General features: G+C 52.2%; 1 protein-coding gene across 1 annotated transcript in view; it reads left to right on the top strand.

The window, feature by feature from the left end:
• Nucleotides 1-10,589, top strand: part of Brf1 (BRF1 RNA polymerase III transcription initiation factor subunit) — a 48,424-nt gene extending 37,835 nt beyond the window's left edge. The window contains exons 11-18 of the mRNA XM_051152394.1: nt 1,649-1,912; nt 4,806-4,867; nt 5,499-5,580; nt 5,658-5,713; nt 6,979-7,235; nt 8,393-8,444; nt 8,909-9,080; nt 9,648-10,589. Of these exons, the coding sequence (XP_051008351.1) occupies nt 1,649-1,912; nt 4,806-4,867; nt 5,499-5,580; nt 5,658-5,713; nt 6,979-7,235; nt 8,393-8,444; nt 8,909-9,080; nt 9,648-9,685 (983 nt within the window). The 3' untranslated portion in view covers nt 9,686-10,589. The remainder of the gene's footprint in view (nt 1-1,648; nt 1,913-4,805; nt 4,868-5,498; nt 5,581-5,657; nt 5,714-6,978; nt 7,236-8,392; nt 8,445-8,908; nt 9,081-9,647) is intronic.
• Nucleotides 10,590-21,511: the final 10,922 nt, after the last annotated feature.

The raw sequence follows: 21,511 nt of genomic DNA, 5'->3' as shown, positions 1-21,511 counted from the left end.
TTGAAGTAAGCTTATCTACTCATTAAACCCTTTTTGGAGAGCTGTCTGTCTGTTCTAATGTCCTTTGTGCTTTGTTTTGTTTGTTGCTGTTGTTTTTGTTTTGTTTGTCAAGACAGGGTTTCTCTGTTACACAGAGCTCAGGCTGTCTTTGACTCTCTTTGTAGACCAGGCTGGCCTAGAACTCACAGAGATCACCTGCCCCTGCCCCCTGAGTACTGGGATTAAAGGCGTGTGCCACCACACCCTGCCCTTTGTGTAATTTTTTATTCCTCTTTTTCTTGGGCTATATCTGTGTTCCTCTTCCACATATCCTGGCGTTGGAGCACAACAGAGACAACTGGCCGGGTATTCTGGGTCAGATCATACAGACTGGGGTGAGATGTATCTTTCAGATCAAACATGAGAGGGCAGAATGCACATGCTGCAGGCTGTGTGTGGACCTGCAGCACCTTTGGCTTTGAGTTTTGACTGTGGACATACCTGGTGTCAGCTAAGGCCAGCACCACAGTCACTGTGATTCCAGACCTGCTGCTGTCACTGTCTTTTGTGTCCTTGGTAATGGAGCCCCATCCTTCCTTCCCACTCCAGGCTGCCACTGGCTTTTTCTGTCATTGAGTTAGTGGGTTTTTTCCTAGACTTTTGTGCAGAAGTCTTTTATAGACATAGCGTGTTCCCTTCTCTTTTTTCCTTAGCACCATTTTTATGTTGCTCAAGGGCAGTGTGGTCCTTTGTATTTGTAGTTGCTGTTAAGTGCGGTGAGGTGCTTACCAGTCCTGTTGCACATTTGTGTTTGCTGCAGATAAACCTGTATATAGTCTCTGTCAATATTCATTTCCTTTGGGCAGAATAGAATTGTTAGGTCTGCTGTTGGCAAACAGTTTGCACAGCAGACACCACTGTTCTCCCACTGTCAGCATGGATGAGGCCAGTGCCTCTCTTTTCTCTCCATCCTCTCTGATGAGGTCACCAGTGTGTATGGTGTGAGTTCTCAGCAGTCAGACTATAGGAGACAGCTCTCACGCTCTGACTTGGTGTAGCTGGCGAGTCTCTCAGGGCTTGGCTGTGCTCTTTTGCTCTTCTGCCCTTCATGTGTTCTCTGTGTTGGCCTGGCAGGTCTCCTTTTGGTCCCTTTTTATTTGGGTTCTGTGTTTGCTGAGCATAGGCACTCTTGACATGCTCTAGGCTGTCCTTTTCAGACATTATCTGTAAAGAAGTTGTGGCTCGCCTTGGTCTGGACAGTATCTTTCACAGGGTGAGCATTATTATTTGTTTAGAAAAAAAATCATAATTCTTTCACAATCTGTGTGTGTTTTATGGGTTCTGCTTTAGTGTTGTTGAGGTGTGTTTGCCCAACCCTAGGTCACAGACATTTTGTCTTTCCTGAATATTCTTGCACTCTCAGATACCACATTTAACTCAGCTTTTGCACAGATCATGAGGAATAAGCCGGGCTCTTCTTGAACGTAGGCAGCCAATGCCATTTGCTGGCAGGACCATGCTTTCTTTGATGCAGAAAAAGGCATGCTTTTTGGTAGTTTTTGTGTTCTTGGTTATTTTGCAGCTTTGCAAAAATGTTTCTGTTACAAAAGTGGGTTCTCTTTGGCTTTCTGCCTGGTTGACAGGTGGTGTGCGAATCGTGTGTCCCTAGGCTCCGGTGAGGACACCACATGCAGCCCATTCTGTGAGGAGGACACTGAGGATGAGGAGCTGGAGGCTGCTGCCAGCCATATGAACAAGGACTTCTACCGAGAGCTCCTGGGGGAAGACGGCAGCACGGAAGCAGCAGACGGTCCTGATGGGGGCAGCAGGCCCCTTGCTCTGGAGTCTCTACTTGGCCCCCTGCCCACAGCTGCCAGCCTGGGCATCTCCGACTCCATTCGAGAGTGCATCTCCTCCCCAAGTGGGGACCCCAGTGAGTGCCCTGGGACAGGGGAGGTTTATAGTCTGAGTGGCCCCTGCTGTGGATTGAACCAGTAATACCATGGGCTAGGGTGAGGCCCTGCTAGGTAGGCCCCTGCAGAAGTCAGGTCCCAGGTGCTCCAGTTTCATTTATCTTAGGTGATAGATTTCCTGTCAGAAGCAACAGCAGGGAGCAGCTATGGGTCACGCCCATCCTTTGAGGGAACTCAAACAACTAATCATGTCACACCCATAGCCAATGGCAAAAAGAGAAGGAGCACATTGTTGCTTCTGATGTGGGTCTCTCCTGTCTTACCTAGTTTAGGCCTGACTCCTGCCTAGGGAAGTGCTGCCAATTAACATTCAAGACAGTGCCCCACAGACTTGCCTTCAGGCAAACCTGACAGAGATGTTTATACAATTGAGACTTTCTTCCCAGGTGATTCTGAATTGTGACAAGTTGACATCTAAAACTAAGGAGCACACAGGGTGAAGAGCCGGGTGTGTAGCAGCATGCTGAGATGCCAGCTGGTCTTGCTACATCATAAGCTCCCTCTACTCCAGCTGCTGTGGCTAGCTGCCTTACGGCATGGCTACCAAATGACTCAGAGAGGACCTGACATAGCCTGGAGTCATGCAGGTGGAGGGGACCAGGTCATTCCTGATCCTTCCCTGTTTGCTGGGGTAGGAAAGCCTGAGTTGTGGTGAGTCTTCACAGTCAGTATCACCTGCTGAGCTTGAGCATGGGCAGAGGGGAAACATAAAGGCCAACAGTTGCCTCTGCTACACAGCAGTGCCAGATCCCTACAGCTTCTGCCCGTCACCTTTAAAACACTGGGGGGCTGGGATAATGACTGAGGTTCAGAGCACTGATTGGGGGCTAGAGAGATGGCACACAGGTTAGGAGCACTGGCTGTTCTGATGGTCCTGAGTTTAATTCCTAGCAGCCACATGGTGGCTCACAACCATCCATAATGAGATTTGTTTACCCTCTTCACAATCAGGCAGAAAACTTCATAAACAATCCAAAAAAAAAAAAAAAAAAAAAAAAGCCGGGCGGTGGTGGCCTGGCCCACGCCTTTAATCCCAGTACTCCAGAGGCAGAGGCAGGTGGGTCGCTGTGAGTTCAAGGCCAGCCTGGTCTACAAAGCGAGTCCAAGACAGCCCAGGCTACACAGAGAAACCCTGTCTTGAAAAAACAAAACAAAAACAACAACAACAAAAAAGCACTGACTGTTCTCTTTCAGAGAGGACCCGGTTTGACTCCCAGCACCCACGTGGTGGCTCTAGTCCCAGGAGATCTGATACCCTCTTCTGGCTTTTAGAGGTCCTGCACACATGTGATGCATGGGCATATATGCAGGCAAAACACCCACACACAGAATAAAATTAATACTAAATCATTATGAAGAAGGGCTAGGGCACCAATGGTCTGGAAGGCTACCTGGTTCCATCCCTGTAATCTGGCTCTGACCCCTGATCAGGTAAAGATTTGGCCTTTGTAAGATCAAAAATTCAAGTGACACCACATGCTGGCGAGGATGTGTAGAGAGAGGAACACTCCTTCATTGCTGGTGGGAATGCAAACTAGTACAGCCACTTTGGAAATCTATCTGGTGCTATCTCAGAAAAATGGGAATAGGGCTTCCTCAAGACCCAGCTATTCCACTCCTTGGAATATACCCAGAAGATGCTCCAGCACACAACAAGAACATTTGCTCAACCATGTTCATAGCAGCCTTATTCATAATAGCCAGAACATAGAAACAGCCTAAGTGTCCCTCAGTAGAAGAGTGGATAAAGAAACTATGGTACATTTATACTATGGAATACTACTCAGCTATTAAAAACAAGGAATTCCTGAAATGTGTAGACAAATGGATTGAACTAGAAATGATCATAATGAATGAGTTAACCCAGAAGCAGAAAGAGTCAAATGTTACATACTCACTTATATCTGGACACTAGCCCAAAGGGCATGTCCCATGAAAGTCTTCACTTAGCAGGAAAGTGGGACAGAGGGGAGGACCTCCTATTGGGACTCTAGGTGAGAAAAGCATGAGAGAATGGGGAAATAGAAGGATCCAGAGGGCCCTAGAAACCTACAAGAAGAACATTATGACGGGCAGATCTGGGCCCAGGGGTTCTGCTCAAACTATGGCACCAACCAAGGACAATATGTGCAGTGAACTTCGAACCCCTATTCTGATCTAGCCAATGGACAGGACATTCTCCACAATTGAGTGGAGAGTGGGGTCTGACTTTCACACAAACTCTCGTGCCCCATATTTGACCACGTCCCCTGGAGGGGAGGTCTGGTGGCACTCAGAGGAAGGATAGCAGTCTACCAAGAAGAGACTTGATACCCTATAAGCATATACAGGGGGAGGAGGTCCCCCTCAGTCACAGACATAGGGGAGGGGAATAGGGGGAAGCGGGAGGGAGGGAGGAATGGGAGGATACAAGGGATGGGATAACAATTGAGATGTAATATGAATAAATTAATAAAGTATATTTTAAAAAGATTTGGCCTTTGCAAGAACATTGAGCCTTTCAAATGGGTGGAGGGTAGGGCCTATATGAGGGGTAAGCCTCTGAGTTGGGGAGGCAGAATGCTTCACCTATGGGCCAAGTATGTAGAGGACTGTTGGATATCTGCTTTTGATGGAGCAGGTAATTAAAAGTAATATAAAAGGACTTGGCAATCTGAGCATAGGGAGCTCAGAGCAGAAAGCAAGGTAAGTGGGGCAGACTTCAGAGAGCCTAGAGGGATGGTCTGACCACTAATGAGACACCCTGGCTGTGTGGGCTGCCCCTTTGTCCCAGCCTTGTGTCCCAAGCATCCCGTGGTGAGCAGTGTCTGCTAGGGCAGCCTCTGTGACACTGATCAAGGTTCTTCTCTCTAGAAGACACTTCAGAGGACGGAGAGCTGGACCTCAGTGGCATCGATGACCTTGAGATTGACAGAGTAAGTACGCCCTGGCTTTCCTTGTCCCCAAGTGGTGTTTGGGACTTAAGGAGGCAAAGGTGGGTTGGACTCCTAGCTTCAGGGCCGGCCACTTATCTTTAGCCTCTCTGAGCCTTGTGGCTTTCTCAGACATTCCCTGAGAGGTGAGTGGTCTCAGGATGTAGTGCCTATGGTCCAGGCATGCAGCTGGACTCCCTTCTCCAAACTCTGTTCCAAAGCAGCCTCGGCTGCCATGTGCCCTTCCTTCTGAAACCCCAAGCAGCCCCACCAGGACCATGTTGGGAAGACCCTGAGTTCTGCACCTGCCATGGCTCCCATTGTGTTACAAGTATGTTGTACATCTCTAGTCCCCAAGCCTCAGGGGCTCCAGACTCTACACTCATACTTGGCTCCGTATCTCAGAGATGTGCCTAATAAGGCTTAGGAACTATCAGTACTGGCTCATGGTTGCAGGGTAAAGTTGGCAGAGAAGGACAAAGGAGTGACAGGTTTCAATGCTGAAGGGAGGCCTTCCCACGTCCTTTCTTTAGCAGTTTGAGCATATAAATAGGAAACTAGTTGCTGAGAGATCTCAAGATACCTGAGAGCTCACCTTCAGAGAGCTGAAGCCACTTCACTGTGCTTCCCACAGTATATCCTGAACGAGTCGGAAACCCGAGTAAAAGCCGAGTTGTGGATGCGGGAGAATGCTGAGTACCTTCGGGAGCAGAAGGGTAAGTACCATCCATCCATCTGCCCAGGTCCCAGGACATGTCCCTTGCTGACGCCAGCTATTCTGTTCATCTTACAGAGAAAGAAGCAAGAATAGCGAAGGAGAAGGAGCTTGGCATCTATAAAGAACACAAGGTGGGCGCCTCTTGCCAGCTTAACTCAGCCTTAGAGTTCGCTGATAGGAGGAAAGAACTTTGGGAACACCTTTCTCCTGTGTCCATAGGAACCCGCCTGGAACAGGCAATGGAAACCACAGGACCCACACATCTGACTGCCAGGTTGTGGTGTTGGTTGCGTGCTCCATCCCAGATGGTTTGGAGTGGGGTATCCAGTACAGGTGTTAAGGAGGAGACAGAGTTGAGATACAGGGCTGGACTCAAAAGTCCTTGGGCTTGAGGTCTTTGTTGAGGACACAAAAGCCTTTGGATTCCTTTCCCCTAACTGGACTGCCTTGTCTAGCCTCATTAGAAGATGTGCCTGATCTTACTGCAACTTGGTGTGACAAGGCTGTTTGCTACCGTGGGAGGCCTCTCCTTTTCTGAGGAGAAGGGGAGAAGGAATAGATGGGGAGAGGGAGTGGGGAAGGAAGGACTGGGAAGGAAGGAAGAAGGAGAACATTCCATTGGGATATAAAAAAAACAATTAAATAAAAAATCCCTCTCTGGGGCTGGAGAGATGGCTCAGAGGTTAAGGACACTGACTGCTCCTCCAGAGGTCCTGAGTTAAGTTCCCAGCAACCACATGGTGGCTTACAACCATCTATAATGTGATCTGATGGCCTCTTCTGGCCTGTAGGGGTATGTGTAGGGAGAGCACTGTATACATTAAAAAAACCAAAAAACAAAAAACCTCTCTTTGCACCTGTATTCTTCAATAATAGGCAAGCAGTCTTGGTAACTTGGCTCAGTCGCTCTGTCTGGGGCTTCAGCCTCTGAGTATTATCTTAGGGAGAGGCTGAACCTTTTAGGAGCCAAGTGAGAAGAGGATGTGCTGCAAAACTTCTAGGGCCCAGAGAGTGAGTGCTACTAGCCCCAAAGGAGGGCTGGAGACTTGGGCAGGGGCCCAGAGAGTGAGTGCTACTAGCCCCAAAGGAGGACTGGAGACTTGGGCAGGGACGTGGGTCCCAAAACTCCATACCACCAGGCATCATGCTCCATGCTCTGTGAGGCGCTTCCTTTCTTCTCCACAAGAAAGGCTTAGCTGGAACGGTAGGTAACACAGAAAGTGAGGTAGCAGGTGCCCAGGCTGGGAGCTGCCAAGGTGATCCAAGCCAGCTTCCTGTGCCCCTGCAGAAGGGCTAAACTGCTTCCTGTGCCAGGTGGGGCTACAGCTGTGGCTCAAGCGTAGATGGCAGCTGTGAAGCCAGCAGGTGACAGGAGTTACTTTTGTGTTTCATTCAGCCCAAGAAGTCTTGCAAACGCCGGGAGCCGATCCTGGCCAGCACAGCTGGGGAGGCTATCGAGAAGATGCTGGAACAGAAGAAAATCTCCAGCAAGATTAACTACAGTGTGCTGCGGGACCTTAACAGCAAGGGTGGCAGCAGCCCCCCCAGGGAGGACTCACAGCCCCCAGAGCGTGCCAGTACCAAGAAGCTGTCACAGAGGAAAAGAGCAGCCAGCAGGAATAGTGCTGACCCTGGGACAAGCATAGGGAAGAGGTACCATTCTGCCCCTTGGACTGGGTCTCGGCCTGGGAAGAGGCAAGCAGAGGTCTAGGCCACCATCGGGGCTGTTGTTTGCCAGCCAGAGCTCTAGGAGCCATACTTGTCCCACTGTATGCTGAATGCTAACAGGCGATCTCCAGATGTGGGTGTTTCCTGACGCCCCTCACTTCTGGGTCCCAGAGTTGAGAGGTTCTGGCAGGACCTACTCCATCCCCAGAAAGCAGCTGGACACTCAGTGGAAATGGGCTTTTCCAGCCCTGCCACACCCACACCTCTTCTGGACATGAGGCCACACCATTGGCTCTGCTGGGAGGGAGGAAGCAGCCACAGTTAGACCTCTGGTGGGGACAGAGCCGACCAGCCACAGCATGCTGGGTCAGTGTTACTCTGTGGCTTGACAGGGAGATAACTGGGGGTTGCTGAGCTGTGTGTGGTCCTCCTGTGCTATGATTTACTTTTGGGTGGTAGCTGCCAGCTTTCCTGATGAGGCCCCAAGATAGTTCATTCTTTGGTTCTGGCAATAGGCTGGACACTCAGTGTGGTGAGCGTCCTGCTCAGTCTTCATGTTTAAATTAGCCATGGCTTGTTGAAGGAGGAAAGCCAGAAGGGCATCTGTCTTTTTTTTTTCTTTTTAAAGATGTATTTATTTATTATTATGTATACAATGCTCTGCCTGCATGTACATCTGCAGGCAGAGGAGGACATCAGATCACATTATTGATGGTTGTGAGCCACCATGTGGTTGCTGGGAATTGAACTCAAGACCTCTGGAAGAGCAGACAGTGCTCTTAACTGCTGAGCCGTCTCTCCAGCCCTGGGCATCTGTCTTAATGGAGCAAATGCCTGCATGTCTTTGCTGTGCTTCTTCCCTCTTGTTGTCTTCTTAATAATAGAGACCTATTGTAGCACCTAGAAGGCTGATGCTTCATAGTGAGGCCCAGTCCCCAAAATAATCAAAAACTGCCTAGAAAGATGCCTCAGTGGTTAAGAGATGCCCAAGTTCAGTTCCCAGGCCCATGTCAGGAGCTCTTATAACTCCATGGGATCTGATGTTCTCTTTTGGCCTCCACAGGAACCCACACATGTATGACATATTTTCCCCTCCCCTCCTCTTTCCTCCTCCATGAAGTTGCTTCTATACTTTCTTTCAGGTTGAGGCCTCTGGTATCTGCACAGCCCACTAAGAAGGCAGCTGTGGGACAGGTATGTTGTCCTACACAGCTAGGCCTAGCTTCAGGATCACAAGTTGCCATCAGGCTTGGCAGGGAGAGAGGCCTAGCTGGTTGCTGCTCCAGTACTGGCCTGGCTTCAGCAGAGAGTCCTAAAGCTCAGGGTGAGAGGGCTTCTGGGTGGAGCAGGCAGCAGGTAATAAAGGCCAGTTATATGCTGCTGGTCTGGGGCTAGGGGTAAGCTAACTGCCACTGTGGACTGATGTGGGCAGAGGCTAGATTGCATACCACAGCGTTTGGGAGAAGGAGTGCTGGGACTACATAACCCCAGGAGACCAGAAGGAGCTAGTGCATACTAGGAGGCAGGCTGACCCTCTGACCAGCTCCACAGGAGCTCCGAGAAGTGCCCATGCTCACACTGAGAAAAACCTGAGGTCCCGTACAGTCAGGAGGGCAGCACACACTCTGCTTTTATCCCAGTCAGCCCTCTCTTTCCAGGCCTTGCTCTTAAGTCCCCCTGCCTTGGGAGCTGAGCCCATCAAGCCATCAGCAGTCTTGGTGGAGAGTGGCCCTGTGTCATATCATCCTGAGGAGGATGCAGATGAGGAGGATGCAGAGGAAGAGGATGGAGAGCCCTGCGTCAGTGCTCTGCAGATGATGGGTGGCAATGGTGGGTAGGGCCCACATGGTATGGGCCCAATAAGGAACTTTGAGGGGCATCCAGAGACATAAAAACATAGCCGCTCACCTGAGTAACTTCTAAGTATGAATGAGCCCATTGGCTGCAAACTAAGTTTCTTTCTGCAAAACAAAAAAAGGGGGCGGGGGATTTGAACAAAGACTGAAAATTGCCCATATTGATTTTGAGGCCCTTGAATATGCTAGAAGGAACTAGGCAAAGACTAGGAGGCCAGCTCCACAGTGAAGGCAAGGCATCTGCTATGAGGGTCATGGTTTCTGGGCTTGTTGCAAGTCAGCAGAGGGGCTGGTCGGTCAGTAGGGAAATGGCATGGGTTGGTCATACTGTTGACAGTGCGCAGCTAGGAGCCAAGGCCTCCCCACAGGCCACACACAGTCCACCAACCCCAAAGACATCTGGGAACAGATTGAAATGATGGTCCTTCAGTTTGTGGGGCCTGTGAGATGAGCAGAGGAGTTGGTGTTGGGAGCTGGAGGCATGCTGCCTATGACAGCAGAGGGTTGCCTGGACCCCACCACTGTCCTCTGTGCTTTACAGATTACGGCTGTGATGGTGATGAGGACGACGGCTACTGAGTGGAACTCAAGGCCAGGCAGCGTCCGGGTGCTGGACTCCAAGTGTGTCTGTCTTATGAGGGTCAGATGGGCCCTGGGCCATGGCTCACAGGCAGAACTCCTGAGACTCGGCCAGTCAAGCACTGTCCCGTTTGATTGGAACCTCTCTTCCTTCCCATGGCCACATTGCGGCCCCATCATACTCACTGTTGGGAATCATGTTTTGAGCAATGTAAGGGATATTTTTGCCCAGCGAAGGAAACTAGCTGTGTGTTTATGTGTAATGAAACATGGTCAGGGAGTAGCCGAGTCCAGATCCTACTTCATGGCCTAGCCTACTCGTCAGGCCGAAGCACAAGGGCTTAAGTCAAGAAGTAGAGCCCTGGTCTGTGCTGCTGCCAGGGTCAGGAGACACGTGGCAGTTACTGCCCTGTTCTAGGCAACTGTAGTTTGGAGCGCCTGCCTTCACTGCAGCACCAGCTTCCTGCAGAAGTGAGCAGGAGCTCCCTACCGTCTCCAGTGCCGTTCACTGTCTTGAACCACCAAGAGCATTACAGGCCTCAGCCTCCTGCTTAGGACTCATGAGTTGTGCATCCAGGAGCCCTTGGGGCCACCCAATAGCAAATTAGTCAAGCTCATCAGCAGCGCCCAGAAAGTGGAGACCAGCAGACCACGGACACCTGCATGCAGTTTCCTGCTGATGTCCAGCACATCCTATGTGGAATTCTGGGTTCTGGTGCTCTCCCATCACTCGGAATGAGCTGAACAGAACCCTCTGCCAAGAAGCCCACAAGGTCTCCTGGGCCTCTTCATGAGAAGACCCAAGGCCTACCCTCAGTGCATTTAACTGAAGCTGCCCTTCCCTGGGCTGAGGCAGAGTACTTGTTTTAGATCCAGAGGTGGGGCCAGGTTGGAGATGGTGAGTTGGGGGCAGGACCGATAGATGTGATTTTGATGAGAAGATTGCAGAATGCTTTTGAAGTCTATGAGGGGTGTGCAACCATAGTCAGGGGCCCTTCTCAGAAGTGAGATTAGAACTGTGGTAGGAGAGAGTATTTTCAGGATGCTTGTGTGCTTATTTACAGCACGACTTGCCTGTGGCATGGAGAGAATACAGGGATGAGGAGTGGGAGGTGAGAGCTGAGGCCATAGAAGCAAATACCCTGGCATGGGAACCGAGGTGCCCCGGGAGACAGAGGAGGAGGGGTTGTCAATCCTGGGAAATGAGCAAGGGCCCGTAAGGCTGGAATGGTGGTAGTAATTGAATTCCACACTACCATGGTAGAGTTGAAAAAAGTTGGGGCAGAGCGAGGAGGACAGTAGTGAGGACAGTCCCTAGAAGATAGGTGACATATGGGAAGGTCTTGATATGATTGGGACCTGTGTCACATGGGGGACAGTAGTGAGGATGGTTCTTAGAAGATAGGTGACATGGGACGGTCCTGAGATGATTGGGACCTGTGTCACATAGTTGAGAGACTGGGGTGCTGAGGAGGGAGGGTCCCAGTAGGGGGCAGCCCATGAAGTGGGCAAGGTGCCTCTGAGCTGAGGTCACAGCCTTGTGTTTGAGCCACCACCAGCTCGAGGAGGCACTGCGTCTGTGTGCTCCCGTCTGCATGCAGCTAATCCATTTCTGTGTGCTCTTTTCTGACTGGGATTATCATAGCAGGGTCCCCCTGGCTGGGATCTTCCCAGAGTGCGGAGCAGTGCCTCGGGCAGCCTTCTAGGGGCAGAGCCAGGTCTCAGGACACTGAACCTTAGAAAAGGGGAGGAGCTGGATGTGGTGCTGCAGGCCTTTAATCCCAGCACTCAGAGGCCTGGTCTACAAAGTGAGTCTAGGACATCCAAGGCTACACAGAGAGACCCTGTCTTGAAAAACAAAACAAGGTGGGGGTGGGGAGGAAGGGATAAGGGAGTCTATTGGATCCTGCACTCTAGACTGGGACCCTGTATGGCGTGCACACTTGAATGCTAAGCAGACAGCAAATTTGGCAGCCTGCTCTGCCCTCTCCTACCAGGGAGAGGGAAGTGCAGGTGATGCTACCTATAGGATGCACTATCCATTTTTCTTGCCAGCCACCTGAACTGAGGAACCTCTGAAAGTTGGTGATCACAGGGGCAAGACAATAACAGTCACAAGGGCCCTGATGACCCTAGGTATCTGAGGCTTGGAAGGGTATGTGCCTATCCTTACAGGATCTGGGCACAGAGAGAGGTTATAGTCCCTCATGGCTGTGAAGCACTGCTCCCACTTGTAGCTGAGCTATTGGGCCTAGTAAGAGTCTTGTTGCTTTGGTTTTCGAGACAGGGTTTCTCTGTGTGGCCGTGACTGTCCTGGACTCGCTTTGTAGACCAGGCTGGCCTCGAACTCACAGCGTTCCGCCTGCCTCTGCCTCCCAAGTGCTAGGATTAAAGGCGTGCGCCACCACCGCCTGGCTGGGCCTAGTAAGAGTCTTGTCCAGCTAACCCTAAACCCCAGTTTTGTGGTCCAGCTGCTTTACCCCACCGCACAGCTGTTAGAGCAGGAGTGAAGTAAGCCCGGGCAGAGGCACCTTTAGCCCAGGTCTGTGCCTCAGACTTGGGACACACACCTTGCCAGTTTGAGAGAAATGAATGAAATGGACATGGGTACAGCTGGATGTGCTCGAAGTAGCTGTCACCAGATGCTTGGCTAGGCGGCAAGGACTCCTAGGTCAGAGAAGCAGCCTCAGTGGGTGTTGCTCCTGAGGGAATGGGTGCCCACATCTTAGAATACCTGTTAGACCCAGCATTTCTTTCTGGCCTCTCTTCTAAGAGACTTAGAACAGGAGTTAAGGCGGGGGGGGGGGGACTGAAGGAGACTGTTCTGTACCCCTCTGTGGACTGCTTCCTGTGTGGTAGATAACCTGGGTTCAAATGGCTCTCTGCTCAGCAGTTTAGGTAGAGTTAGGGGCCCTGGACAATGGGGTTACAGGCAGTAGCTGGAACTGAGTCCAGGGTGGTTTCCTGGGAGTCTGTCCAGTCTGGGAGCCAAGACTGGGCCAACCCCTGAAAGGCCTTGACTTTAGCAAAGAGATCCAGACAGCTCAACTTCATTGGATGGCTGGAGCCGTAGCCTGCTGCAGGCCACCAACCCTGCAGGCCCCACAACCCTTGCAAGCTCTGGGCCTACCCCAACTGGAACTAAACATCCTCCCTAAGTTTGTGTAGAGTGGAGTGTCTGACTTCATTTGCTCCTTCTGGGAACACAGTCTCTGAAGCCTTGGGGTGTAACCCTTGTCAGGCAAGCCTGTGGCAATCCCAAATCTTGGGCCTCTCCTGGGCTCAGAGGAAGCTCTGTGATCACTGGGGAAAACATACCTGCTTGATCCCTCCACCCCCACCCCTCAGCCCAACCCATTTCTGTGACTGCTGGGGTGGAAGGCTGATTCTGCTGGTGCTCTGCTGGTTGTACCCAGGTCTGGTGACATGCAGTACAGGTTAATGTTTCATGTGGCAATGGTATCTTTTGAGGGTGTCGCCACTTTTATCTACTGTGGCTATCTTCCTATTCGGCTCCCCTGCACCTTCAGCCCTCTGAAGCTTGCATGGCCCTCTGCACCTAACTTAGCAGCCTCCTCCAAGTGCAGGGGCCCAGCCAAGGACAACAGGCTTACTCCATGAACGCCCTGGATGGCCCTGCCTTGGGAGCATCCTGGAGGAGGTAGCCTGCTCCCTGAGTTCCTAGAAGTCAGCTTATCCCAGTCAGGACTGGGGTCTCCAGGTGACCTATAGTATAAGGCGGTGTGCCTTGCCCTGAGGCAGGCAAGCATGACTTTGGTCATCCATGAGAGTGTGCACTTACGACAGTGCTGTCTGAGCCTCCCCTCCTGTTCTTGACCTGGGTAAAATTTAATATTTAGCACCATTGCTTTGTGGGACTGCAGACCAGAGCCCACAGCTAAGCAACCTTTAACTTACACTGCCCTGGGCCAGTAAACCCCAGTGGGGGTGAGGAAACAGCAGGGCAGGTGAGCTAGAAGCACGTGTCAAGCTGGCTGGGCAGAAGTGGGGTAGGGCACAGTGAAGGGGAGAAGCTAGGCATTGGGGCTGAACCTCAGGAGCACAGGATCTACAGGCACATCTATCTGCTGCTTGCAGCAAATGGGTCTGTTTGCCACGGTGTGGGTGGTCGGCTTGGGCTGCACCCTCTGGTGGCTGTGTGCAGCACTGCTCTCTGAAGGACCTTGCTGGGCATGCTCTTAGCAGTCAAAGCTGACCTCAGGTGCTTTGACTGCTTGGGTGGTGCAGCCAGACTGGCCCTATCACTCCCTACACTACAGATCAACAAATACAGGGTGCCCCTGAACCAGCCAGGCTCAGTGAGAGGACTGGCAGGCATGTGGGCAGGAACACAGCTCCTGGAGCCACACACCTCCAAGGCTTTAGTCCTAAGGCACTTACCCTACAGTTGGCACCCTCTAACCTAGTGGTTCTCAACCTGTGGGTGGAATGACCCTTTCACCGGGGGTTGTTTAAGGCCATCAGAAAATAGATATTTATGATTTATAATAGCAGAATTATAGTTATAAAGTAGCAATGAAAATAATGTTATGGCTGGAGCGGGTCACCACAACATGAGGAACTGCATTAAAGGGTTACAGCTTGAGAAAGTTTGGGAACCACTGCTCAAACTCCTTATCTGTCCCATTCACAGGGCTCAGGCACTATGCAAAAGTGCTCTTGCCTCTTAGGGGACACTGGTATCAAGTCAGCTTTAGTTGGGAGTTTCCAGCCCATAGTGGTTTTCAGGAAGGACTCCTAGGCAGGGGGCTTAGCTGTCCACATACTACTGAGTTCTAGTGAGGCGGGCCACTGCTTCCTTAGAACCTGTATCTGTAGCCTGAGCTACATGCCTGAAGGACTCCTAGTCCCTAGGGCAGACTGGCTACCGGTGGGACCAGGTTCCAAGCTGCACTTGGCGCCTGAGGCCTGCCCAGGCCTTCAAAGGGGCCGTGGGCAGTGGTAATGGGCAGACTTTATGGTTTTTCCTGTTGGGAGAGGAACCTAGCTCAGGGGAGCTATTGTCCCCAAACAATGGGCCTGGCTAGGACCCATGAAGCCAGTTCCCCCCAAGCTGGAGGGACCTAATTCATCTCAACCTAACCTTGGGTCTTAGCCTGTCCTGAGGCCCATCCTGCCATACTCTTGGTTCCCATCATCCCAGCTGACCCTGCCGGTGAGGAGAGCGGAGGTCCTCCCAAAGCATCTCTGAAGGGCTTTAGTGCATAATGCACCTTATACCCCAGCCCAGCTCGAAGGGAGTGGAGTAGAGAGAATGTCACAGGCCCTTTGGCAGCCCTACTGCTTAGGTGGAGGCCTGGCAGGCCCAGGAAACCCAAGCATGGGCCAAGTTTGGAGAAGTCTGGAGAGGGTCTAGTTAAGCCTGGTCATAACTCCTATCTCCCAGTATGAAGGTTATGATTAGCTCTCTGCCAGGCATCTGGCCTCAGCAGGGCCTGGGGAAGTTGGCATGGCTTGATCACAGAGCATAACCCCCCCTGTCCAGCTGAGGTGTAGTGTGGGTAGAAGCAAGGGGCAGACTATGGTGGATGAAGGTACAGACTGTGAGGTAGAGGTAAAGCATGCTGTCTTCAGGACATGTGTTCAGAAGTGACTTATAGCGGGCAGTGGTGGTAAACACCTTTAAAATCCCAGCACTTGGGAGGCAGAGGCAGGTGGAGATATGTGAGTTCAAGGCCAGCCTGGTGGGTCCAGGACAGGCAAGGCTACACACAGGGAAATGCTGTCTTTATTTAAAAAAAAAAAAAAAAAAAGTGGTGGTGGTGGTGGTGTAGGCTTACTGAGGTCCTTCATCACAGCTGAGCGCTCACTTAAGGAGCTGCTGATTCTGCTGGTTTGAGTTACCTCCCAATTCGTGGAAAGCAAGGCACCCTCATTACCTACAGACAAGCACACTCCACAAGAGTGCAAATAGTGTACTCCAACTGGGTAATGGGGGGCTGGAGGTTGGGATGGGATGGGATGGCTCAAAGGTTAAGGGCACTGACCTCCTCCTCCAGAGGTCCTGAGTTCAATTCCCATCAACCACGTGGTCGCTCACAACCATCCATAATGTGATCTGGTGCCCTCTTCTGGTCTGTGCAGCTGTATGTGCAGGCAGAGCACTGTATACATAATAATAACTAAATCTTTTTTTTTTTTTTTAATGTGGGCAATGGGCCAGGCAGTCGTGGGGCACTCAGGGGGCAGAGGCAGGCAGATCTACAGAATGAGGTCCAGGAAGGCCAAGACTACACAGAAACCCTATTTCAAACAATTAATAGGGCTGGAGAGATGGCTTAGAGGTTAGGAGCACTGGCTGCTCTTCCAGAGGTCCTGAGTTTAATTCCCAGCAACCACATGGTGGTTCCCAGCCATCTATAATGTGATCTGATGCCCTCTTCTGGCCTGCAAGTGTACACATTACATAATAAATTTTAAAAAGATTAAAAAAAAAAAAGAACTAATAGAAAGCAGATGCCCCATGGAATTTAATCCAGACTCCTCTCTGTTATCATGAGCATACTTCAAAGACAAGTGTAACAGAAAAGCTGCTAAACCATGCCCATCACCTGCTAAGATGCTGGATTGGCTACTTGGCTCACCCTGAGGGGCCTGCAATGTGGACAGGGGCCCCTGCGCATAAGAATCTAGAATTGCTGGTCAATGGTGGGGGCACACCTTTAATCCCAGTACTTGGGAGGCAGAGGCAGATGGATCTCTGAGTTCAAGGTCAACTTGGTCTATAGAGCAAGTTCGAAGACAGCCAGAGCTACACAGAGAAGCCCTCTCTCCAAAAAGCAAACAAGCAAAATCCAGACTGTAGGCTTAATGGCAGATGTGCCCCAGCCTGGTTTTGGTCCCAGCCCACTGACAGATTGAGAACTTGGAGTAGGAGCGCTGTCCTGGGCTGAAGGCTGCACACAGCCATGTCCAGCTGGGTGGGACATGGGCGTCACACCCTTTCTGTCATAGTTTGCTTTCTCCCGTGATTTAAATTTTCATTAGATTTGGGGGGGGGGGTTTCGAGACAAGGTTTCTCTGTGTAGCCTTGGTCATCCTGGACTCACTTTGTAGACCAGGCTGGCCTTGAACTCACAGCGATCTGCCTGCCTCTGCCTCCCGAGTGCTGGGATTAAAGGCGTGCGCCACCACGCCCGGCATTAGATTTATTTTTGTGTGTGAGTGTTTTGCTGCATACATGTATGTGCGCCACATGCATGCTTGGTGCCTGCAGAGGTCAGAAGAGGGCATGAGATGCCTGGAGCTCGAGTTAACATCTCTGTGAACTTAACATCTCTGTGAACCATCATGTGGGTGGGAGAGAGTGAGCCTGGGTCCTCTGTAAGAGCAACAAGTGCTCCCAACCGTGAGCCATCTCATCTCTCCAGCCTGTTGTTGTGTTTTTTTTTTTTTTTTTTTTTTTCAAGACAGGGTTTTCCTGTGTAGCCTGGGCTGCCCTGGACTTGTAGACCAGGCTGGCCTCCAACTCACAGAGATCCACCTGCCTCTGCCTCCCAAGTGCTGGGATTTAAGGCATGCGCCACCGAGCATGGCTTGCTATGATTTTTAAATGCTATGATTTTTAAATGCTGAGCAAACCTACCTTGGGAGGGAGGAAAGGGTTCTTTTGGCTTACATGTCCTGTTGACAGTCCGTCATTGAAGGAAGTCCAAGCAGGATCCATGGAGGATCACCGCTTACCGCTGTGATCTCCAAGGCTTGTTCAGCTTGCTTTCCCGGGGATGGCGTGGCCCACGTGAGGTTCCCCGCAGACAGGATCCCTTAATTATCATTGCTCTTCCAAGGTGACTGTGCTAACTAACCACACAACCCCCCACTCAGGCTCAGCAGGGCAGGACTTGACGGGGAACACAAGCCCCATGCAAAGGAGAGAAATGCTTCCCCTACAGGCAAAAGCCCTCCCAGACATCCTGGCTTTCCCCACGTTCCACCAGCCTCCTTGGTGTAGGAGCCAAGGGTCTCTCTGTTCTCCCCAGCCCAGCTCCCATCTTTATAGTCCTGGAGTGCCCTGGGCAAAGGGTGCATCAGGCGAAAGTGGAGGATCAGTTTTGCCAGAGGGCAGCATCCCTCAGGGTTCTAACAGTCCGTTAACACTGAGAGACAAGCCTGTGGAATGCAAGCACCCAGGGTGGAAAAGGAGCCCTGGAGAGCCTTCCTGAGGCCCTGAGGGGAGAGATACATGGGAGTTACACTGGGACAGCTTCCCAGAGCCAGGCCAAAACAGTCTTAGGTCTCCACATACTTGGGACCCAGCTGGCAATAGAGACTATGCTAGAGTAAGGTTGATGGAGCTGTAAGGTGTAGGGAGGTGAGGGCAGGACTCACATGGATAGCATGGTTCTCTGGGTGGGAGGTGCCCAGAGATTGGGGTGTCATACTTTCTGCAGAGTGGGGCAGACCAACAGAGGCAAGCTCATGGCCCAGAAGCAGAGGTGTGCCCTGCTGTGAGGGTCTTGGAGAAGAAGCCAGCCTGTTGTGAGACCTAATGACCAGGCCACAAGTGCTGTGAAGGTAGGCAGGAGGACATGAGGCCAAGGCGTCCTCATGCTGGGCACTGGGTGAGTCACCACTGACCCGACGTCCTGGCGCCAAGGTGGGGGAGCAGGGCACTTTTATGGCAGGAAGCCATGAAGGCTGATAAAAGGCAGGGTTGGAAGCCAAGGGCTTCCCACTTCCTGCAGACTGAGTGGTACAGCCAGGAGACTTACGGGCATCTGCTTTTGCAGGCCCAGGTGTCCACAGCCTGGCCTGGATGTCTCACAAAACATGACTTGTCTGGCAGTATCGGTGACAAGAAAACACCTAGTGGGCACAAGGCATCTCAGACAGCTGCCAGGAGAAGGTCCTTCTAATCAGGGGCAGCGTGGAGAAGGTGGACAGTGCCAGGCCAAGGAGGCAAGGCACGCCCAGGAAGGGCACCGTACTCGCACCTTTGGTGTGACTCCAGATGGTACCTGTAGAGAGCCCCACCCAAAGTCCTATCTCTGTGGCTTATGGTGCTGCCCTTCCACACCTCAGCACTCTTGCCATGCTATGGCCACCCAGCCTGCCCACCAACAGAGCCACAAAGGCCACTGAGGGACTGCTTAGCCTGACCCTTGCATCACTAGGGCCACACACGCAGCACTGCCTTCCAGACTCGATATTCTTAAGTCACTCCCACTCAGTTCCTGGGGGCCCTGGCAGGTGTTTACCACATGGGCATGCTCCCTGCCTGGGCTGGCCTCCTCAGGGTTACCAATATAATGGCTTCAAACAACACAAGAAGTAGATCTCATCAGATCCCCTAGCACTCTTAACACCCTATGTCACCCCTGCTGTATGCTGCTCTTTGCCCAAAACTGGCTCTTCATGACCCTAGTGTCTACTCTGCTGCTGCTGCAGCCGCAGCCTCTCTTCTCTGTTCCTTTCTTGAAGAAGCCTTTGCTCCCTTGCACCAGAGCTGAGTTACAGTGCCTCCTCCTCCAGGGCCTCAGGAGTGTCTGAAGGTCCCTCTGTCCCCAACCCACTGCATTCTGCTATCCCATAATTCCTGCCCCCCCCCCCGTGGTAGGGAGAGCAGCCAGCAGATCCGAACTTGTTGGGGGGAGGGGCTGCTTGCTTGTGAAGATGAAGCAGGAAAAGCTGTCTTCTGGGCACTGCCAGGGGAAGCAGCCCCTTCTCTGTCCCATCCGCCTGGGTCTGCCAAGACTGGACATGAGCAGGGCCATCTCACTCTGCCTCAGTTTCCCCAAACTTACAGCCTTTGCTTCTACCCTTGCCACCTGTCTCTTCCCTGTATCCCCTGTCATTCTGGGGCAGCTGAGCTCTCCCTGGCCAACTACAACAGATGCCTGCCACATACACTAATTACAGCTTTGTGGGCTCATTCAGAGCCGCACCGGGTTAGGGTAAGGACTTGGGAACCTGGAAACTGATAGTTTCAACTCCCCTCTCCTCTGGAGTAGGCTCCAGTGCTAGCCATCCACGCCTCCGGAGCAGGAGGAGGCCCAAGGAGGTGAGCTTTCCAGATAAGGTCCCAGAGGGCTCGCGGAATCTGTTGGATAGCCCTCAAAGTCACCGGGAGTAGGAATCTGGCCTGGCTCTGATGGCCCTGTCACACTTTAAGGGTAAAGTGTGGCAAGGAAAGGGGATGTCTGGAGCAGACGCTATTCTAGCATGGCTCCTGCTGTTCGTACTATCCGTGGAGTCTAGGCAGCCAGCACCTCAACCCTTGCCGAAAGCCAGGCGGCACTGCCTGCCACGTAGGCACCCATGCCACCCAAAGAAATACAAGAGAAGCGCAGCTATGAGAACGTTTCCCAGCATTAACAGGGATGACGTCTGGGGCTTCAGGGAGAAAAAAAAAAAAAAATCAAAACATCATACAAGCTCTCAAGAGCCGCACAGGACCAAGTCGCTGGTCAGCGGTATCAGGCAGCACGGATGGAGTCGCTCGTTAGCGGCCTTAGAGTAGGAAACAGAAGAGGCAGTACCGAAGCTGGGAGCTGCGCCAGGCTCTGGGCGGGGCGGCTGCCCCGCGCACTCCCGAGATTGGTCCGAAAGTGGGGCGCGCCGACTCCCCATTGGTCCCCAGCCACCCACGCGCAGGCCTCGGCGTGCCTTCGGCTTCGCGCCGTGCTTCTGTAGGCCACCGTGGAAGCGCATGGTGAGAAGGGACGCGCGCGTAGCTCCGTGTCGCACTGGGCCCGGCGCGCCGGGTCTTATCAGTGCGGGCAGCTGGCGGCCTGTCCCCGCACGAGCGCCCCAGCCCAATTCAATGGCCATTGTCCGCCGGCCCCTTTGTTCAGGAGGCGGCCACTTCCTGCAGGACCGAGCAGGGGGCGGGCGGCAGGAAACCAAGATGCGGAGGCCAGCCTGGCCTGGGGTCCTGTCTCAGGGTCTCGGCTCCGTCAGCAGCCTGTTGGGTGGATGGGAGAGCCGGAATGACTCCTTCTGGAGAAGCGATGGTGGGGGCTGGGTTCATGAGCTAGATCCTATAGAGCTGGGGGAGGGGCCGAGGAAGGTTCCCCAGACTCGGGTGCCCTTCCAGGTCTGCTGCCTCCTGCTGTTGCCGGACACAGGGTCACCAGGCTCAGAGAAGTTAAGAACCGCTGTTTCGGATGGAACTCAGATATCCGGGCGTGGAAACTCCACTCCTACTGCCTCCCGTGCAGGAAGAATCCACTGGAACTCAACTTTAAAAAAAAAATTTTTTTTTTTTAAAAGACTGTGGCAATGCCTGTAATCCACACACTCAGGCAGGCGGATCACTGTGAGTTCCAGGCCAGTCTGATCTATAGAGCAAGTCCAGGACAGCCTAGGCTACACAGAGAAATCCTGTCTCTGAAAAAAAAAAGAAAAAGGGGACTGTGGCGTGGACTGTGAGTCCTCTTGTCGCTCCTTCTCCTGGGCATTGTGGGACCCCTGGGTTGGCTGTGGACCTGCCTGCCAGACGGCGCATCTTTTGAGGGCCGACACCTGGCCTATGAGTCAGGTGGGAGAGAGGAATCTGCCCTCTGGCCCACCGGGCTGCCCATGACCACCTAGTATAGATCAAGACAGTTCTTGTCCTCCCTTCTCCAGACCTCAGTACCCAGTCTCACACTGATAAGTAAGTGTGTGTGTTAAGATTATTTATTATGTATACAGTATTCTGTCTGCATGTACACCTGCAGGCCATAAGAGGGCACCAGATCTCATCATAGATGGTTGTGAGCCACCATGTGGTTGCCGGGAATTGAACTCAGGACCTTTGGAAGAGCAGCCAGCACTCTTAACCTCTCAGCCATCTCTCCAGCCACTCACACCCATACTTCAAAT

The sequence above is a fragment of the Acomys russatus genome, chromosome 1 (genome assembly GCF_903995435.1).
Source record: "Acomys russatus chromosome 1, mAcoRus1.1, whole genome shotgun sequence".
Classification (NCBI taxonomy): domain Eukaryota; kingdom Metazoa; phylum Chordata; class Mammalia; order Rodentia; family Muridae; genus Acomys; species Acomys russatus.
Note: the sequence above shows the minus strand (reverse complement) of the source record. Positions and strands in the feature narration are given on the sequence as shown.